Source organism: Lissotriton vulgaris, chromosome 8 (assembly GCF_964263255.1).
Source record: "Lissotriton vulgaris chromosome 8, aLisVul1.2, whole genome shotgun sequence".
Classification (NCBI taxonomy): Eukaryota; Metazoa; Chordata; class Amphibia; order Caudata; family Salamandridae; genus Lissotriton; species Lissotriton vulgaris.
In genome coordinates this window covers 534611120-534633762 of record NC_141696.1, presented here as the reverse complement: position 1 = coordinate 534633762, position 22643 = coordinate 534611120, and the positions used below count along the sequence as shown (strand labels likewise).

Genomic DNA, 22643 nt, shown 5'->3' with positions numbered 1-22643 from the left:
TACCACCAGCGCCATGTAGCCAATTATATATGCATGTTTCTCCGCAGCCGCCTCCACCAGAGAGTCTCGCCACAGCAGCTCATCCCCACTGCAGGGACCAAGCACACTTGACCGGATTCCTCACTGGGTCTAGTCACACCAAGCACACCACAGGTCTTCCAGGAGCCAGGCGCCTCAGCCGCTACCAGACGCTTATTAATCAAATCCACCACTGAGCACTCAGGACCTCCCACGCTCCATGGCCATTAGATCTCAACCCGCGACAGTACGAGGCCCTCTGTGCAGGTGGGACAGTGCAGCCCGATTTCTTCAGCCTCGGGGGCCGCCACAGCCGACCCGCGGCCCGCCAAGGCCGCAGCAGGTATTCCACCCCACCGTATGTCGTGGCTCCTCACTTCTGCCCGACCCAGTCCGATACTTTCCAAGGGCAGCGCGCCCGCACAACACGGGGCACGGAGCTGCGCTTCTCCCTTCAACTCCTCCCAGAATCCTGGAAGATCAGGCTCACCGCACGAGGCAGGAGTCCCCACCTCTGAGACTCCACCGAGGCCTCTGCAGCCGTCGGCTGTCAGCTGATGAGTTCCGGGGCCGGACCGGCAACTTCCGGTTTTCGGCCCCGGTGTTGACGACTTTGGTGCCGGGCACTGCACCCACTCCAGCCCCCGGCTCCGGAGCCGTGTAGGCCGCCAACTACCAGACGGCGTATCTTTGGGCCCAAACGTCCCTGGACCACAGCAGGGAGCGCCGCTTCCGCTCAGGCATCAGAAGGTGGGGTCAGATATCAGGATTAGTGCCAGGATAGTTCAGCTGGAGGAAGGGGTTGACGGAGCCGAGCTCTCACGCGGCCATCTTGGACCCGCGCGTGGCTCCTCCCGTGCAACTCAATCGTAACTCACTGAGAAAAGCCCATGTTTCCCCCTTGTAGAAACAACTTCTCTGGCTCCACATAAACTATAAGAATCCTTTCAAGGTCAGGAACATTCATTATTGGGTACCTTCGTTAGTCTCAAGTAGTCAAGAGATACACAAATGTGTTCAATCTGCTCCGAGCATGCACTTCTTCTGTTAATACCGATATTTTCAAAAGTGACCTTGGGAGAAAACAATTTTTCTTTCTGTACCCCCATTCGGTGGAACTCTGTCCCACTCCACTTGAGACGGAATCTGAAATTTCTCCTTTTTAGAAATGCATTTCAGGCCTGATTGTTCAAACACGCTTTTGCTTACTAACCCTGCCTCTCTTGAATGTTAAAGCAGGTTTCAGCACCAATAAGCCAGTGGTGCACATGTGCTATATCAAGAAGCTGTAAGAAGCTGTAACATAACATACAACATAGCATAACATGCCCTGGCTGACTGCAATCCATAGATGTAATCGGCTACACATATATTTCTCTTACAACAAGTGCTTTAGTTGTAAAATAAGTTCCGGCCCGAAAGTTTTCTCAGACGCCCACAGTTGTTGCTGCTAAATGTGGGGTTGCTGAATACGAAGGCTATCTAGTCTTGATCCCATCTCATGCCTCTCTCATCTTCCACCCTACCTTCCCCGCCCCTTTATCTCCCTCCTGCTGATTTTTGTTCTTCCTTGCTATCTCCCTTTCTCACAGTCTTAATCTTCCCCTTCTCTGCCCTACTGTCTCTTGTTCTGAATCAAAGTCTGATAAATGAAATTTAAGTCCCAATTTGCAATAATGAGTGCTGGTGTGCCCCACCTGCAACCACCCATTTAAATTAAGCACTGCCTGCGACTAAAATCAACAAGTTGCACTTTGGTGTACTCTGTTGAACATTATATGCTAGATCCTTGTAACCAAAAATGCCAGTATAGTACCTCCATAGACACGTAAGCAATGTTCATCGCCTCTTAACTAAGTTTATTTTATTATAAGCCTTACATATCTCTGCTTGACACATATAGATAGAGATGACCACCGACTGTCTGTGGCACCCTACAAAAAAAGCTACTAATTAATAAATGAAAACACAATAAGTACAATTAATAGAGAAACCTTCTTGGGCGATGACAACATTGTTATCCTGGGATGGCAATCTTTTCCTTAAGTTCTTTCCCAGTGGATTTTATGCCCATCATAGTTTCTCTTTCTCTCTCTCTCAGCATAAAATCCTTTGCCCTTGATGTTTAGGGGAAACAGCCTTTACAACAAGGTTTTTACCACGTTGTACCTTTACCACACATTTTATACCACGCATGTTTTTACAACACATGCTTTTACAAGATATGTCTTTACCACACATTTATGGAGAGTTCAGGGGAGTGTGCCAACCACCCCCCATATCACAAATACATTGTTTATATATACATAAATACATATATGAAAATGTGTGGCAAAGGCATGCAGAGTAATTCCCTGTGTTAATCCATCATACAATCGATGTTTAGTAGCCTAGTAGTAATGTGCTATTGATATATGTGCTATTTCTATAGCAGGAACCAAGCCAAAATGCAGTAGAATGCTGTTTAGGATCAAAGATAAACCTGAAATCAACATGTGACAGGAGGCTTTACCAATTGTCATTGTTTACTTATCTAAACATTTCTTCTGAAAGGCAGAAATTTAAATATGTATGGATCCATGGAGGGGCTAAAGAGTAAAAATAACTTTTTTTGCATCCATAAGTAACCTGTATTGATACATATTCTTTGTTCTGGTTTCTGTATGTGATGAGTCATAAGCAGATAATGAAACTATTTTTAAAGAATAATACGAGTACAAAAGCTTTCTGAAAGTCATATGAGAATACTTGTAGATTCTACGTTCCTTTTAACAGATCAAATGTGCATACGTTAATTACAGGGCATAACAATTAATGATGCTAGTATAAAGCATTTAGAGCCAGATGTACTAACCTCTTTTGTGGTCGCAAACACCATGGATTGAAAATAGGAGTATTTGCACCCAAAGACTATAATTTTGAGATGTATGTATCCCATTTTCGGAGTCAGTAAACTTTTACGGACTCCTTAACCCCTTCACTGCGGCGGCTATTCCGCCGCAGTGCAAAGGGGGCGGGGCGGCCGCACGGCGGCCGCATGCTGGTGACGGAACCGGTCCGTCACCAGCGTCGGTTGACCTGTGCTTGTGACGGAGCAGTTCCGTCATGGCCCACCCCGCTCAATAGAACGTCAGCGCAGGTGCGAAATTCGCGCCGCGCAGGCGCGCCGAGAGGGCCATGACGGAACCGCTCCGTCATCAGCACAGGTCACCCGTAGCTGATGACGGAGTGGTTCCGTCATCAGCATTCAACGGGTTAAATAAAATTCCTAATGTTTACTGAATCACAATTTGATAGGGGAATGTTGGGCACATCTCTTCCAACCTGTGATTCAGTAACATATGTATTAATGGTTTGCAACCTGAATTCATGTTGCAAAATATTGAAAAGTCAGACACTTCCAAGTAGGGGTGGTAAAAGGAAAGGTGTCCCTTTTGACCACTTACCCTTTGTGAACTGTGGTAAAAGTTTCAGGTGGAGTAGGCAGTGATCCACGGGACCACTGACAACTCTTAACGAAACATTGATAAAAAGCAAAAGCAGCTTGTTCCCTTTGATGAAACAGTCATAGAATGGCAGTCTGCAGGCCTTTTCAAGACACCTTTCCTGTTACTGTTACTCAATCAGACGGAGTCGTAATTGGAAATATATCTAATGACTATCAATCAGGTGGGTTGAATTGACTCAATCCAAGCACTTATTTCACACACCAATTTGTGTATGTTTGTCGGTTTACAAAATAAGTTACTGGTCACAAAAAAACTGGTCACAAATTGTAACCGCTTTTAGCATCCAAAACTGAAGTGCATCTGGCCCTCAGTGTTGTGTGCACAATTGCATTTCAGGATTGTGCTTTCACTCAAGTGACATTTTCATTATGTTTCAGGTTTACCTGCAATAGTCGTGGCCATCGTAGTAGCCATAAGTAGAGAAAACTACGGACTTGCGTCTTACGGAAAATATCCAAATGGAGCAACTGATCAATTGTGAGTACAATCCAGATCAACTGATTAATTGACTGTACATTTTTTTTAATATGTGTTCATTCTTACAGTTAACATGACACCTGCCAAACGTATAAGGGTGTGATAGCATTGAATGCAAGATACAGCCAAAAAGCTAATGTAAATGATAATTACAATTCTGTCCTCTTGGGACAGATTATAAAGCATTCCACAGATACACCCCAGAGAGTGTGGATACCAAGAAAATGTCATCTTTCTAATACAGGTCAAGGCTAATCAATTTAAAGATAGTATAGGAACACAAGATACATTGTGCAATTATAAAATGGATGAATCATCTTCCAGATGCCAATAATGGAGAGGAGAAGCTTGTAAAAGTGTAGTCCTGTGAGGTGATAAATACACTGGGGTCTAGGAGTGTTAGCTATCAGGATGGTCTCTACAGGATATCAGAGAAGGACAAGAGCATAATGGGCAAGAAATGGAGAAATAGATGCTGCAGATTTTACCTTTCACCCTCTCAGCTGCAGCAGTCCCTTCATAGAACATTTACTGTTCCATTATGCAAGCTGTGGAATGTTTGAGTGAATGGATGAATAAAAGGAAGGGCTTCCCCTTTTTCTTTCCTCAGGTGTTTAAAGCTATACAGATGAAAGGACAGGGGCATAGTGAAACTTAAGGTCCCCCCCTGCAAAGTACAAGGTGGGCCCCCTTCCCCAGACCTAGTCAGGGGCTCTCAGTCTAGGGGCCCGCCACCTGTGCACAGTCCCGGAAGGGGCACCCTGTAGCCAGGGGACCTGCACCGAAGGGCCAGCAGGGCTAATGTCACACCACTGCCAGAATTTTTCAGCGTTCTCAAACTATCAGTTTATCAGTCAAGTTTAGGTCAGTCAAGCAATTATAAGGTTTTTATAAATATACTTATTAATCAAAAAGGGAATGAATCATGTGTCTTGGGAATGCAAGGGTCTATAAATGTTGTACAAAGGCCCTCAAACACTCTAACTCGTGAGTAGTGGGATATCTTGGTTCTCCGCTGAGAGGTTAGGTGATCAGTTTTATCATTGGGACTTTTTCCGCCTGAATGTCCCGTTCTCCAGGCAGTCAACCTTCCTCCACCTGGAGGGAGGCCATCGGGTTCTATGACTGTCTTGATGTCATATGTTTTAGCAGAAAAAAGTAAAGTTAAAAATACCTCCTTTCCTGTAAATATGCAAATTGTTGCTACAAATAGATTTCACATAATGTTACCCTATTAGGTTCTGTGATCTATACTTAAATAATGGTGTTTTGGTATACAAAGCGTGATTTGTATACAGTTCTTAAACTCACCCTGTTTGGATGTATCTTTAATATATCAATTGCCAATCATTTATCTATCTCGCGATGGCATTAAGCTGTTCATGGGTGTGAAAGATTCTAGTGTGGACGTTGTGGTGTGTTTCATTTGTGCTCGAGTGGTGTAAAAAACTAGGCTCAAAAGCGTTTTGTTGTTCACTATGTTGCTGCTAGTGACAGTAAGGAATGCAATAGTGATCACCATACATTACTCCCAAGCCTCATGCTTTCTTGGAGGTGTTTACAAAGGGAATGCATTCTTAGATTTACCTCATAGAGATAAATATATATTGAGACAGTAGCTGGTATGCTCATGTCATGTTAAGACCGTTTACAAAGGGAATGCATGCTTTAGAAATATTTCCTAGGGATACTAGCTCATTCTCACAATCATCTGTGTGTTCGTGCCATGTAAAAATACTAAAGTGGTAATAGTGAAAAACCATGCGGTAGTCGATAAGACGGTCATACCTTATTTAGAGTTTTATTTTAGCTCCTTCTGGTGCTGCGGGAGCTCTGTGGTAAAGAAAGAGAAGTGACGGTTCTGGCGAGCGGGACACATTACCTTCACTTGAAGGGGCTATTTGCATGTCTTTACTGTAGCTTCTTACCTGGACCCCGAAGTTGACATCGGTGGTCCTGGAGGTGGTTCATTTGTATGGGTGGGGTTGAGCATTGAAAGAGAAGAAAGGCAACTCTGGCTCCGAATGAGAGAAGACAGATTATAAGTTTTTAGGCAGGCGAGGAAGGGTTATTTTTAACATGTTTCTCGTGTATGGCCTTGAAAACCCAAAATTAATAATACATTTATGAAAAATCAAGATAACTAAATGGAGAGCACAATCAGATTTTATCTACAAATGGATTGTGACAATAGCGAGCGGAGTGTTTAATTATTATTGTAATAATATTCTCTATGTATAAATGTATATCATAAGCTTGTCAATGCTCTCATTTCAATAATAATTTTCTGGTGCAATCTTGTTTTCTATTGAGCCCATTTCGCTGATGGTGGTTTGTGTCTTCATCTTGTTCTTTGTGCTTGTTGTATATTGGTTAGTGTCTGCATTATGTAATCATCTTTAGGTCGGAGTTATTGTTGTCCATTGTTCAAACTAAATGAGAATTTTTAATGTCACATGAGTGGTATTGCAATTTGTGTGTCGTCGAAGTGTCCAAATCATATCTTCAGTCAGCTGTAAGGTATTGGTTTTCTTGGTCAGGTAGTAGCCACATGGGCAGTGTCCTGTAATTGGTCTTCTTCCCCAGAGTGTCAGATTGATTTGGACATTCAGACGACACACAAATTGCAATACCACTCATGTGATATACATGATCACATGCCCATGCCAATTTAAATGCATTGGAACAACTGAAGTGAGCCTACACCTTGAATTTTTTCTATGAAGCTGCTTAACAGACAAACAACTATACTTATGTTTATCTTGGTATTTTCATTTTTACCATTTACTTATGCCATAAGTTTATAAATTTCATACATTAGCACATTGAGAATGAAAACATTTTCTTTGTCAAAATAGCATAGCAAAATATTTCATAAAACATCTCAAATTTCCAAATAAATAATCGTGCTCTACAAAAACATCACAAAAATCACAAAGAAAATCTTTGACTGACAGTTGTGAATAAATGTGAATAGACAATTACCAAATCAAAACCCAACAAACAACGATGATATGTATCGTATCACATTAGACATATTCAAAAAGGACGCTCATCTTGTACCTTCCTATAGTATGTACACTTAATTTTTCACCTAGTTCTTTACAAATGATTACTTAATTCTACAATGGAATTCAACCACAAATCCTCGAAGAATTTTTAAGGGGAGGATATGCCCAAATCCTCGAAGAATTTTTAAGGGGAGGATATGCCGACGCGTTTCGAGTGCGGTTATATTCTTCACAGTAGTCATCCGGGCTTTCTTTTTCTTATCTGCAATACATTTTTGTGATATTAAAACATATATTAGTTCCTCTCTCTCTAGATCTTTCAACTCTACGTGTTTTTATCTGAGTCATTGTACCTTGATAGTGGACATTTCTGGGGTATTCTACCCATATAAGAAAACATGATAAACGTCACAAGTTAGCACAGAAAGTTTTTACAACTATTTCTCAGTTTACAGTGCCCATCTCAGTGCCCTGTGTTCTTGAAGAGATATCTTTACATCAGAGCAATAAACCCCTTAATGTGAGTTTATATGGCAGCACACTCAATTGTAAAATAGAGTCCAATCCAAACATGGATTTCAAAGTTTTAATTATGAACAAAAATTAATCTTTAAAAATAGTCCTCAATTGGGGGCGTGGCTTGGCAGTGACCAAGATGGCCGTATAATTTCGCAGCGCTCCTGAGGCCCGACTGAAGACCCCTTGAATTCGGCATTTATCCTTCTACCACACTGCATTGGACGACAGTACCTGCGGGCCGCAGTGCTCCGGTGCAGAACGGTGTGTTTCCTGCCCCGATCCGACACCGGGAAGTCGAGTACCCGGGACGGGCGAGTTAGGGCCTAGTGAGGCCTGGGGGTCTAGAGGCTGTCAGTGAAGCACCGACCTCGAGTTGTAAGCAGGCCGGTGGCGGAGCACCTTTGGGCGGCTGAGAGGAGCGCTGGGCAGCAGGGAGACCCGATAGTGCGCCGGGGGGGTCCTGACACTGGGCGGAGTGGTCGTTTCTCTTGCCCTCCCCAGACAACCACCAGCGAGGAGTACCGGTCTGCCTTATGTGGCGGGGCGCAGGCCGGTCCCCACAGAGTGCACGTGGTGTGGGCTGGTCGAAGCTGCAGCGCCATCGCAGCACTGTGCTTTGAAGTGGCAAGGAACGCGATTCCAGGAGAGGTGGCGACAACGGAGACTGGGAGGCCACTGCAGTGAGACTGTGGACAGGTAGGTAGCCCTGGTCAGTGAAGAGGGGTGCATGATACCTGGCAGACAGCCCAGAAATCGCGCAGACGGCTAACACGCGTGGAGACTTGCTAGTCTGGTAAGGGCCGACCCGAGACTTTCCCGAACGAAGTGGGGCGAGGACAGAGTGCTGTGGTCCCAGTGACCAGCGATCAGTAACAAGCACCGCCATGAGGAATAAGAAATCTACGGTGACGCAACCTAACACTATGGACAACTACGCGGCGGAGCAGGGGCGGGGGGCCGCGACCCACCCCGGGAATCCGGAGGAGCCCGGCGAGCCTTCTTTGTCCTCCATAATGCAGGCAATACAATCTCTAGGCACTACACTGGAATCCAAAATAGATAAAATGTCTATTGAACTGACGCACCAACAGGCGGACCTAAACAAAACTTCGGAAAAGGCCACACAAAATGCCGTGGCCATTGCGGAGATCCACAGTGCTACTAAAAAGTTACAGCAATAGGTTCAGCAGCTCACGCATCAACAGAGGCAGATGACGGCCCGGCTGGAGGACCAGGAAGGGAGGGCCCGAAGGAATAACCTGCAGGTGGTGGGAGTACCGGAGAAAATGGAAAGGGCCAGTGTGGACCTCTTCCTGGAAGATCTCATCTTAAACCGCCTACAACCCAAGAGACTGTCCAAATTCTTCGTTATTGAACGGGCGCACAGGGCGCCAGTCCCGCCATTGCGTCCGGGGGCCCCACCAGGCACAATCATCGTGCGGATTCTAAATTATAGAGACATGGACGCCATATTGCTGTCTGCCTACCAACATGGAGACCTACATATTGACAACGCCACTATTCTGTTCTTCCCTAACTTCACGCTTAAAGTCCAGCAGGAGTGCGCAGTTCGTTCGATGGCGTCAAGAAGGTGCTCCGAGAGCATGGAGTCAAATACATGATGTTCTTCCCGGCGCTGCTCAAGATCTTGACAGGTGGGAAATCCTTCTTCTTCACAGCCCCGGAGGAGGTGCATGCTTGGCTGGAGGAGCACGGACGTTCAAAGGAGGGCCCGGAGCAAGGGGGCAGCTGGAGGAGTGAGGTGCCCCAGTCTCTGGCCTCGTCTGCGGGATCTGTTGGGAGAGAGCAGTGACGACAGGATAGCCCACACTCGGCGGGCAGGAACAGAACCCACAGCCTTTCAGCATCGCCGGACATGGGGTGAAAGGACAGAGACTGTCATGATGAACTGATCGCCATCTGTGGACACGTAACGTACACTGATGCTTTTGTGTCTAGTCAAATTGGAACATTGTTGGGAGGGAGGCCACCGGTTTGCTGGGTGGTCCCCGGGAAGGAGATATGATGACACTGAACATATCTGATCGTAATCCTCAGATAAGCTGGAGGAGGGGTCCTGTTTGAGTTTCATTGATGTATTTCTATCCTTGGGACACTGCCCCAGGCCACGGCGTATGGTAGAGTAGCTAATGCACTGCAATTGGGGGTCGGGTATGGACCTCGGATGTTGGACTTGGTTGTAACACTCACCCCCTGAGTTTTTCGTTACTAGGGCTAAAGGCGCTCTGCTTGTTGGGGATGTCTGGCACTGTTGGCCGACGCAGCAGGGTAGCAGGGAGGGGGGATAGTGAGGAGGGTTGGGGGGAAAGGCTTCTGTTTAAGTTTTATATGTTTGTTTTTTTATTGTGGACATGTTCTGACTCCATTGGCACTATCAGCTAGGGCGGGAGATGGGAGGCAGGGAGGTTTGGCTGCCCACCATCACACTTGGCGGATTAGATGGCTGGAATGAGAATATCACCGGCACAACACATTAATGTAATATCCTGGAATGTTAACGGCCTGCAGAATAAGATCAAACACACTGTGGTGCTCCAATACCTTTGCAGGAACGCCCCTGACATTGTCCTCATACAGGAGACACATTTGTTAGGGAACCATTGTAAGGCTCTTGACAGATTTGGCTACACCCTACGTGCACACTCTGGTTTTACCACAGGCTCCAGGGGGGTGGGGATCCTTATCAAGAACTCCCTACCGTTGGTACTGGGGCGGCGATGGTTAGATCCCTTGGGGCGATATGTGGCGCTGTCAGTGCAAAGGGAGGGTCGAACATGGAACCTGTGCTCACTTTACATCCCTCCAATATTACACAACACCACTCTCCCAGACATTGGAAAATTGCTTTTGGAGATGCCTACTGGGACGCTGGTCCTTGGGGGAGACATGAATGATGTCATGGCGAAGAACCTTGACAGGTCGCAGATTCCACTGGCCAGAGGGGGGGGGGCAAGTCACCTTAGGGACTTTGTACAGGCGATGGGCTTGGCGGATCTATGGAGAGCGCATAACCCACAGCTTAGGCAATACACGCATGTCTCTGCGGCCCATGGTTCGGGATCCCGGATTGATTACCTATTTACCCAGACGGGCTGCATGGGCCTCTTCCGGGATGGACACCACAAAGGAAGGGGGAGCTCTGATCATTCACCGGTGGGGGTACAGTTGACAGGCCCTAGGCGAGATTGGAGTGTCCCCCCACTGCTCAACACCTTTTTATTTAAAGATAAGGGGTTCCAGGAGAAGTTTCGGGAAAGGGTAGACCAGTATTTTGCCGAAAACGTAGGCTCAGTGGGTTCCCCTGGAATAGTTTGAGAGGCATATAAGACCGTGGCTAGGGATTTTGCACAGGCGGACGTCAGACGAAGGCGCAAGGAAAAGTATGCCCAAATTGATAAATTAGAGCTGGAGCTTCATGCTCTGGAGGAAGAGAGGGGACATACCCAGGAGCATGAACAGGACAGGCAACACAGGGCACGCCTCTTGGGCAAGGAACTGAGGGATGTGCTTACGGAACAGGCATGTTCACGATCACTTGCCACCCAGCGACGAGTGTACGACTTGGGGGATAAGGCCAACAAAATGATAGCCTGGCTGGAGAAGAGGGACAGGGAACGAAACTGGGTGCTAGGGATAGAGCGGCCAGATGGGACGGTGAGTGACACTAGCGCGGCGATAGCGGAGGAATTTGCGCTCTATTATGAGGCGGTCTACCGGTCTCAGACGTCTCGGGAGGAGCGGAAGTGTCGTGATTTCCTGGCCCCCCTGCAGCTGCCCATACTGGACCCAGCTGACAGAGACATTCTTGACTCTGATATTATGGTTAAGGAAGTGGAGGGGGCCATGGGAGACCTACAAACTGGAAAAGCCCCGGGACCTAACGGGTTCCCAGCGGAGGCGTTTAGGTGTGTGGCAAGTAAGACGGCTCCACACATCCGCAACATGTTCCTTAAGGAGAGGGAGGTTGGGAAACTTCAGAGAGATCTACGACTGGCGACGATCGTTGTGATCCATAAGGCCGGAAATCCGCAGGAGGAGTGCAGCTCCTACAGACCTATATCCCTCCTTAACTACGAGACGAAGGTCCTTGGAAAGATCTTGGCCACGCTATTGGGAGCGGTTGTGCAATCGCTGATCCACCTGGATCAATCGGGCTTCATGCCCCACAGAAGCACGCGGCTCAATCTGCGGCGCTTGTTCGGAGTCCTGCAGGCAGTGTCTGCGCGCCCAGAGATACCGGCGTAATTATTATCGCTCGTTGCCCATATGGCTTTTGACAGCATGGAGTGGCAGTACATCTACGCGGTATAGGAAAAACTAAGGTTTGGAGAACATTTTTGCTCCTGGGTGAAATTGCTGTATACGGAGCCGCTTGCGCGGGTCCGAGTTAACGGCGCTATGTCACCAGAGTTTCGACTGGGATGCGGCACAAGACAGGGGTGCCCCCTTTCCCCGACCCTGTTTGCCCTAGCGCTGGAGCCGCTGGCCCATTGGATTAGGGTGGACCCTGGGGTGCGGGGCATAGATTTAGGAGGAGGATTGGAGGAACGCATATAGTTATTTGCTGATGACATCTTGTTGTAGGTCCAACAGCCGGCTGCGTCCATACAAAGGCTGATGATCATTTTGCGCAAATTTGGGGAATATTCTGGATACCGCATCAACATGGGCAAGTCCCTGGGCTATGTCTTGGCGGGGCCCCAGCCGCAAGTGATGGATGACTGTAGAGGCCTGATCTGGCGGGAATGGCTGAGAACTTTTGTGGACTTTAGTAAACATTCTAGGAATCCAGGAGGAAACCTAGCATTGAAAAGGTTCTGCATTTGAAGAGTGCTAAACTTGATGATTTCCTTTTAATTAATAAAAACTATTTTCAAAATATGGACTACACCCTTACGATTTTTGAAAATTGAGCATTTAAAAAATACAGCAATGCTACAAAAATGCTAAATAAAACAACATATCAAACCTACAGCCCAATTACAGTGGTAGGGATACCCCGTTGCCTGATCACAAGTGGTCCAAGGTTTTCATTTGTGATTCTATTTGCAGGAACACTGGGCCCAGTTCTAGTGGGTAGAAATTAAACCTGTAGATAGAGTTGCATGAAAGTATGGCTCAGCCTCTGAGAGCAAAGGCACAGCTCCAACCTAATTATGTCCCCCCATCAAGAAACCACCTCAGAGCTTGCCTTGCTCCCTGACTAACTCCCTTCCCCTACCCCACTCCAGAATAGGTATCCACATGTAGTTTTTGATATAGTAAAAGCATGTTGGCATGGTATTTCCCATTCCAGGTCAAATAATCTGTAATAGTTGGATTAAGGTGTAGGGATACATTAATTTCAGCTAACTGATATCCCAACACCTAAAGCCGGCCAATTCATAATCAACCGCCAATGCAAAGAGTATTTGTTTAAAGTTAAATAAGCTTTATTGAGGGTAGAACATATTTGAAAATTGCAAAACGTCAGAATGCTCATAACGAGATATGACCAAGAATTAATTACATTGAGATTAGAGGAAAAATAGTTAAATTATACAATGCAGTCAATAAATGTATACAAAGTATAACATATCACCAAGAAAAAGCAGAGAAACAACATTTTTGATCATATGGCTAATTGCATTTTTTGTATTTTACATTTCTAGGTAAAGGGTGGAAGCAATCAATCTAAAACTTGTGTTTTGGGTAAAGTAGCAAAGATATGGTGAGATAGTTAAAAAAGGAGGCATAGAATAAGGAGCCTTGAGAGGTGAAAGGAACTAAATGAAAGACATAAAATAGGGATTCAAGGAGGTTTAGTAACTTGTACATTTCTAATGTTAATGGTATTCTGGTTTGATAGGTAGGAGGTCAAAGAAGCCATAAGAAGTCTCTCTTGATGTCTACTCATAATGTGGGTGAAGAGCAGTTTCCAGTCTGTGATTAGGGCAAAACAGTTTCCACCAAGCAAGAAAAGAAATATTATTAGCATTCTTCCAATTGGAAGTAATAACTTGAAAGGCCACCGCCAGGAGGAGATCTGCAAACATTCCGTTAATCTTGTGACCATATATCCATACATCCACTGAGAAAAATATGAACAATGTTGTTAGGAGTAGTAATAGAAAGAAGTTGAGACAATTTGTTCCATACCTGCTTCCAGAAGGAGCAAACTTTTGGGCAAAGGAAAAACAAACGGAGAAAGTCTATGTAGGAAGTGTTACAATTCCAGATGTTATTATTAGCCAAGAATTTCATTTTGAATAGAGAGCAAAGGGTTCAAAAGAACCTATTAAAAAAGAAAAACATAGTCTTAGTGGTACTAGCAGAGTGCAAAGTATGGTGTATTTTGTGCTAATCCCTATTCTATAAGGTGATGGAGAAAGAGGACTGTAAATCCCGTTCCTCTGACTCTTCAATTTTAGTTTTAACCCTATCCGAGCCCGAGGTAGAACACTGTTTATATATAAAAGAAGCTTGACTTCGGTGGAAAAATAATGGCGAGTAGTGAGTATGTTAGGTGATTGAGAAGGAGTAGAGGAGGGGTCAATTACATTTTGTCTAAGAATATCTAAAAGGATTGCATATTTAGTCAGATATGAAGATGTCAAATGAAAGTGAGTATGTAATTCCTCAAAAGAAAGAAAGGAATTAGATGTTATGGATCATCTGGGATATCAATATGAGACCAGTAGGTAACCAGGGAGACCAGTTAAGTGATATGGTGATACTAGGATTGTGCCAAATTGGAGTTAATAACAACAGTTTATAAGGGTTGTAAATCTGGGAAACAAGCTTTTGACAATATTACTAGTATGATTTAATAAAGGAGAAGACATTGACCTAAGTTTCTGGGTGATAAGAGAGAATTGAAGAAGTTAAAAAGGAGAACTTAACTAAAGTGCAAGGGAACGCTGAGCGGGTGAGAAATGGAAGATGGTGTACCTAACCAGAACCAAATCTATTTGAGGGTGAAGGCAGAGTGATATTGAATAAAGTTAGGAAAGTTCATCCCATCAATTGAGTTAGGGTTTATGAGCTTCCCATTGGTTCCATAAAAATGTGGATAAGAGACCGTCAATGGATCTAAAGAAGTTAATAGGTAACCGGTGGGGAAGCATCTGTAGATAGAAATTGATAATAGGAAAGAACATAATTTTAATCATATCTAATCTGCTCCACCTGGAAAGGTAAATAAGGGACCATAGAGACCGTCAATGGATCTAGAAGTTAATAGGTAACCGGTGGGGAAGAATCTGTAGATAGAAATTGATAATAGGAAAGAACATCATTTTAATTGTATCTAATCTGCGCCACCTGGAAAGGTAAATAGGGGACTATAAAGACCATCAATGGATCTAAAGAAGTTAATAGGTAAACAGTGGGGAAGCATCTGTAGATAGAAATGGATAATAGGAAAGAACATAATTTTAATCGTATCTAATCTGCGCCACCTGGAAAGGTAAATAGGGGACTATTGAGCAGAAAGAGTAGAATTATTTTGTTTTAGGGTCTCTGTATTACCTTTTATAGTATCTTTGATAGAAGGGAAAGTATAAGATCCCCAAACATTTAATTTTAGAGGAATTTCACAGAAAACCAGTGTCCTTAAACATCGTGTTCTGTCAAAATGTATTAAATTGAAGAATGCAAAAAGACAGCTGTGTTGCACTCAATTTAACAAAAAGTGTATACAATGTGTGAAGGAGAAACAAATGTAATTTGTGAAGTGTGCACCCCCTGGGATGGTTCTGCCCAGCCACCCAATTTGAAAGGAAGATAAACACTAGGGCCTAAGTCCTAGACAAGAAGTGCACTACTGATGACCACTCAAAGAGTGTATACCAGATTATTTTCCACTGGTGAACTAGTTTAAACACTGTACGTACCAAACTCAAAACAAAAGCAACATTATAATGTACAAGAGTCCATCAATCAATCTGCCCTGAGACCCTGGGTATGACACTTTCAACATTTATTGTGTAAACGCAGATGCTTCATAGGAAATTCATTCCACATGACTTCAAATGGTGTTAAAAAACTTATAGTGTGGATTGCACAAGTCCCAATGCATTTCGGGCATACACAATAGCCCTTCATCAGGGGATTCTGCCTCTTGAACTAATGTGCGAATCTTGTGGCTCCGAACATCACAACCAGGAGATACAACACCGACAAGATGGTTGCCGTGTGTGTAGAAGTATCTGTAACAAGCCTGCACTCGGTACTGCTCAGGCTCATTAACAGAGCGTGGTTAGGTCGTTCAGGTACCTGTTGTCCCGGATAATTAAGGTTTGGGGGAGAACCACGCCAAATTGTCTCAGTATATCAGAATCCTCCTCTGTTAGCACAGCTCAAAACAGCTGTGTACAACCACGCGTGCCACCCGGTATGGAAACCAGTGCTCCACTGTATCAAAGCTCCTCCAGCTACCCCTGTGTGAGGATGCACTGTTTTTGAACCCCATTTGAAGTCATGTGGAATGGATTTCCTACAAAGCATCTGCGTTTACACAATAAATGTTGAAGGAGTCATACCCAGGGTCTCAGGGAAGATTCATTGATGGACTTTTGTATATTATGATGTTGCTTTTGTTTTGAGTTTGGTATGTACTGTGTTTAAACTAGTTCACCAGTGGAAAATAAAAAGTATTAAGTATTTAGTTTAGATTGGTCAATATTAAGTTGATAACCGGAAAAGGCAGAGTCGCGAAATAAGAGCTGAAGAAACTCGGGGTCGCTGGCATGGGGATTGTACATTTAAAGTAAGATATCGTCCACGTAGTCGGTACATTTGATATTGAATTGACACTCAAGTGTAAACCCGAAAAGATCTGGGATCTTCATATGGTTTCTAGGAATGGCTCCAAAGCAAGGATAAAAAGGAAAAGGTGATGAGGGGCAACCCTGTCAGGTTTGTCTAGTAAGAGGAAAGTATTGAGACTGAAGACTATTAGTAAATATCGAGGTGGAAGGGGAGGTGTAAAGGATTTTGACATACTGAAGAAAAGTCTGAAACTTTGCCTTTTAGGGGCTCTGAACATGAATTCCCAGTATACATGGTCGAAAACCTTCTCGGTATCCAACGTGACCGCTGCCAATGGGATTTTACAAGACCTTGAACCCTCCTATTTCCCTACACATACCAGTAGATGGCATTTTAATAACTGGTTGTTACAGGATAAGCAGTTTGTTACGGACTTTGAGCGATTCATTACTGACTTTTTTCACATTAACATTACTCCCAAGGTCATGTTTCACCATGTCCTGGATTTCAAAGCCTCTGCATGAGTATACATGATTAATTATGTTTCCCATGAGAAAAAGGCTGCAGCTAAGAAATCTTCTAATCTTTTACACCACATTAAGAAATTAGAACATGCTTATTACTGCACTCCGGGAGCGAACCACAAACTGCTGCCAACTTCACAACCAGGGACTTGGAGTACCAGCCTCCCTTGCGCCTGGTTAGGGAGGACAGAGGGGTCACGACCTCCACAGTGCTTGAAAGCGTGCTGCGGGCTCCCGCAGAGCGCGATATGTACGCACGGGTGTGCCAGGGCAATGCCGGGACAAAGTCTAGGCCCAGGGCGGCCCCGTCTGAGGCCAGGGGAAGCTGAGCTGGGCCATGCCTCTAATTCCATGTATTCAAAGGTATTGTTATTAAATGTAATATGTATGTTGAGGCTGCAACATTCATTTGTATTTTAAGTCTGAAGTGGTAACATTGGAATGCTGAATTAGATTTGGATTATTGATTTTCTTTTTCTTTTATCTTGGGCCAATATGTGGAAACCCAAGGCCACATAAGGGGGAGCAGGGGCAACTAAAACTGGAAAAGCTGAAAAGTCAGTTCATGATACGGTTGACACTTTATTGGTAGAATGTGAGCAGCTACTGTTGCCGAACTCCACTCTGTCCCCTGCCAGAGTCTCGCACTCTGACCCTTCGCCCCCCACTGAAAATCATCATAGAGTGCCAGCATGTTCTTAAGATCAAGATCAAGGGAACAGAGCTGTGAAAATCTTACGGAAACACAGCTTCCTTTATATCTTATTTCCCCCATGGTCATCTCTTCTTCAGTTTTTCCAATTGCTAACCCTACCCTTGACTTGCACCTTGATGTTCTTCCCTGTACCACTTTGACCCCTTGTGCGAGTTGCAGGAGGAGTTTATGACCAATGATATAACACCAAATAAATGGCTATCTAACAAGTCAGTGGGAGGGGGCGTACTGACACAAATGAAACGTTTCTTTTCTTGTCTAATCAGCGGGGCAGACCATCGGGAGGCCTTGCCATATGTGTGAGAACCTCTCTACATTGTGTCATGCGACAAGTCCCTTTTAAGTCCCCTGATATTTTGGCTATTCAACTAAGTAGTACTAAAAAGCCTAACATCACACTTATTAACATCTATGCAAAAGGGACCAGAGGCAGGGACCATGCTACCACAATTCATGCATTGGAAGGTTTACTTGGCCAACTTTCTGGCAATCAATATTTCATAATAGCAGGTGATCCTAATTCTACCTATGAACCGCTTGACATCCATGGGGCACAAGTGACCAACCATTAAGATAGGATTTGGTCACTTCCACCGTTGACCATCTCCCCTATCAGCAGGTGAACCCAGACTGCTAAACAGATCCAGGAATTAACATGAGAGTATGGGCTTAGGGATATGAATGGTCATACCAAATCTGGTCAGCTGGGGGCCCACACTTTTACATTTCACACCAGCAAGATGTATTATATACTGATTGACATAAAGTTATAGCCCTGGGTTAATGACATGTGCGTATTACAAAAGAGTGAAAGTGATCATTGCCCTTTATCGCTGTCTCTGATGGACTTTTACTCTGCTATTCCCACTGATTCCATTCCTTCTATCAGTATTAGGGATGTCAGACCAACACTAGATAAACACCACTTAAAATGGAATGAAGTATTTAATTGACCTGATATAATTTCTGTTGTGACAGCTGATATCAGAGAAACAATGAATATGATTGAGGGAGGGCAGCTTGATTCATGTGCAATGGAAATTTGAAGCCACACTGCCTTATTCAATTGTATAATGAGACATTTTACTATTTCAGCACTACCTAGTAGAGGTCATCCTAACCAGAACCTTTGGTACAACACTGATTGTCATAACTCTAACAGTTTGCTATTGAGGGCCATCAAAGCTAGAGACCTGTATACTCCACCTTTAGCCCATGGGGCCCTCAAGGCAGCAGCGGCTAAAGCTAAGAATTGTTAGGACAATCAAAGATTGACAACCCTTCATGAAGCTTGTGTGGCAAGAGATTTTATATCATTTTGGGAGATAGTGGCACGTAGGGATTCCCTGGTGCATGCGATGTGGCAAATAATGTTGCTCCCTCTGCATGGTTTGAGCATTTTGGCACTCTTTATGATGCCAACATTACAAATATTACCTCTAAAACGGTTCTCCATCCCGCTTTTCCTCCAGTCTGCCCTTTACCCCTGAAGCCATGTTTGATCTTGTAGATGTGGTCAAATCTCTTCCTGCTGCAGGACCTGATGGAGTCCCAGCCAATGTCTTTGTCTTGGACAAGGAAATTTGAGCTCCTTATTTCCTGACTGTTTCAAATCCTATAGCAGCAGGGGGGCCTAGTCCTGAATCATGGAAAGGTGCAACTGTGATTACAGTCTATAAAAAAGGGGACTGGTCCATAACTGGCAATTATAGACCAATAAGCCTAATCAATATGTGTTACAGAAAATCTTTCCTTGTTGTGCATTCGAAAAGATCTAGCATTGGATCTCTGATATGACCATTCTCAGTCCCTACGAGGCAGGGTTTTGATCTAAAACTTCTACAATAGACCAAGTTTTTCAGTTTGCTATTGCTTTATTGACAAACCGTTGTAATTAACAAGGGCAACTTACATGCAATGATATTGCTTCTATATGGACTAAACTTTATGTTGATGCACCCCCACTGGCCCAAGTTAAAGTCCCAACATTACTATTTGCAGATGATACTCATTTGGTCTCCAAGACCATGAGTGGCCTCCAGAAACTTCTGACGTCCTTTGTGGAATTTTGTATGGACAGGGCCTTAAGATCAATATGACAAAAACTATGCTGATGACATTTAACCTACATAAAACTTTTTAAAAGGTAATATAATTGGGGTTACCTTTAGAAATTGTATGCAGCTTTACGTACTTGGGTATTATTTTCAGTAGTAATATGTCGTGGAAGCCCAACATGACAAAATCAGTTTTAAAACTTAAACAACTATCGGGGACAGTCCATAAGGAGTATAACGCCTCTTTTACTAAGCCCACAAGACCTGCTCTTCATCTATATGAGTCCAAGGTCCTGGAGTCAGTTCTTTATTGGTTTGCGCTATTGGGACATGCAAATATAGATGTGCTAACTACTACTGAAAACAAATGTTATCGTAAAGTGGCACTTCTCCCTGCTAGCACTCCTTTGGTACCCCTTTTATCAGACTTGGGTGTCAGAAGTATATATGAAAAAAGCTGGACTTCGTCCCCTATACTACTGCTGGTGACTATGGTCAATGCTAGCACTTGTACACTATACCACGTCCTTACAGGACATCATCTTTGCCGACCATTCTGTTAAAATCCCTTGACTATTGCACATCAAGGTGTATTATATAACATTAGGGCTCCCTAGCTCTGGGTGAATCCAGGCAATAATAGTTTTGCATCAAAATTGGTCTTGAAAAAGCTCTATTGGACGGCATTAGAGGCCAAATCTTTACATAGAACAGATCTTTCTAGAACATCCAGAGAATTCCTGGATATTAAGTACCAGATAGGATACAAGGCATATTGGGATCAAGTGATTGTTCCAAGTGACAGAAAATTGTATTTTCAAAGTGAAGCGGGGACTCTCCCATTGAGGGCTTTTACAAAGCATTGGTCTGCAGGGGCCATTTGCTCCTGCCCCCTCTGCTCTATTATGACGAGAGTGTGTCCCATGTCCTTTTTGCTTGTCCTGCATACGCAAGACCCTGCAGACACTGGTTAGCCCCTGTAGGTAGACAATGAGGCCAGCACAGTCATCTAGCTGCTCTCCATATTTTGAGGACGGACTCTAGTTTATCTCTTGCTATCCCTGTTGCCAAGTTTCTTGGGGCATTGTGGATATTAGGCAGAAATCTTTTATCTCCATAATCCAATTGATATCACTTTTAATTGTAGTTGGTTCCTCAAAGTGTTTTTTTTATAACTCTTTATTAAGAAATAAAGCATGTTACAGTTATAAGGTAACAGTAAGCAGAAGGCCAGCTGTAATCATTCAAATAGTAAGTCCTCAAAGTGTACATACAGTAACTTAGGGTTGATACATTGGTCATATACATTCAAATCCCAGCAGCGATATCATCTCTGACTCTCGGTGGATTGCAAATGTCCCCCCTGTAAACATTCCATAGCCCCCATATTTGCATCCATTTTGTCAGACACCCTCTGAATTCATAGATGGATTTTTCCGTTACCAAGCACCAGTCCTTATCATTAACCCAATCCCCAATCTTCGGTGGGCACTGAGCCCTCCACAACATGCAATATTCCGTTTAGAAACCATGGGACCCAGCGTAACCCATATTCCCTCTTTGGCGTTGAGGTCTGTAGGGTCCCAGATGTTCAACAAAGCCTGTTTAATGGTACACTGAATCTGTTTCCCCAATTCCTCCTCCATCCTCCGGACCACCCTTTCCCAATATTTCTGAATCGCTGCAAACTCCCAGAGAACGTGGATAAAGGTGCCCTCTTGGCCACATTGTCACACACAGACACTGGCCCATACGGACCAGCAAGGGCCCTGATAAGTATGCTCTGTGGAGAATCTTTAGTTGGACCAGTCAGAGCCAGGAGGAAATAGGCACTTCCCAAGGGGAAGCCACCGCTGCCTCCCACTCCTCGTCATTCAAACTTGCAACATCGTGGTCCCATTGACTTCTCAAGTGGGTCAGGGGAGCTGTCATGTTATTAATAAGCTTTTTGTAGATAAGGGATATGACTTTTTCGGGTAGGTCAGCGTCTAGGATCCTGTCTTCGAGAGGGGAGGACTTAGCCATTTTATAATCCTGCTGTAGTCGGGAAAAGGGAATCACTTCGCCTGATTTCCAGAGATCCCCCATCCTGGAGATACCAATGAGGTCCCATTTATTGAAACCCTAGGAGCGAAACAACTGACCCAACTGTTCACAGTGCCAAAGTAGTGTGACTAGTATGAGTTTACCCTCCCAGCCCAAGCTCCTATTCGCCTCTTTCCAGACATGCATGGCATGCCAGGTCGGTCCAGACAGGGTAGGCTTCAAAGATCGTGATTATAACGCGCCCTCTAAATTACCCCCAGGAGGAGCCACCTGTTGATCTGAAAAGCTGGGTCATCCTGTGGTCTGTAACTGCATTGGTTGATTGCTGCAAGCTGCGAGGCCCAATAATACCTCTTAATGTCCGGCAGTCCAATGTCCACGTCAAACCATCCTAATGTAAGTTTGTGTGTAGCGATGCAGGGGGCTTTGCCCTCCCACAGCAGATATCAAACAGTGGCGTCAAGTTCTCTGAAATACGATGTGGCGACTGGAAGTGGGGTATTCTGTAGTGCATTTAAAAGTCGGGGAATGGACATCATCTTAAATAGGGCTGCGTGTCCCAGGTGAGTCATCGGAAGCAACTTCAAGTGTTAGACATCAGATTTAAGACGCATAAGCGGCGGTAGGAGGTTATTGTCATGAAATCTAGATAAGTCTTTAGAAACCCAGATCCCCAGGTATTTGAAGCCTTCAGCCGCCTCAGTCAACTGCCAACCCCAAGGAAGCAAAGGGTGCTGTCCATAGAGGACATAGAGCACTGATTTAGACCAATTGCTTGTGTATCCTGAGAGCCTTCCAAATACTTGAAATCTGTCTAGGACCACATTTAGAGACACCGCAGGAGAGGCTAAATAAAGCAAAATGTCATCCGCATATAACGATATGCGGTCCTCCCATCCTAGTGTCCATTGAAGGCCCCTAATGGTGGAGTCCTGTTGGATCCACGCCGCCAAAAGCAAGGCAAAGAGGAGGGGCGACAAAGGGCAACCCTGTCT

General features: G+C 44.5%; 1 protein-coding gene across 4 annotated transcripts in view; it reads left to right on the top strand.

The window, feature by feature from the left end:
- The window catches only part of ADGRG2 (adhesion G protein-coupled receptor G2), a 988790-nt gene that overhangs the window by 900414 nt on the left and 65733 nt on the right, over nucleotides 1–22643 (top strand). For all 4 annotated transcript variants that reach the window (XM_086934346.1, XM_086934348.1, XM_086934347.1 and 1 more), the window contains one exon: nucleotides 3905–4004. In XM_086934346.1, the coding sequence (XP_086790472.1) occupies nucleotides 3905–4004 (100 nt within the window). The remainder of the gene's footprint in view (nucleotides 1–3904; nucleotides 4005–22643) is intronic.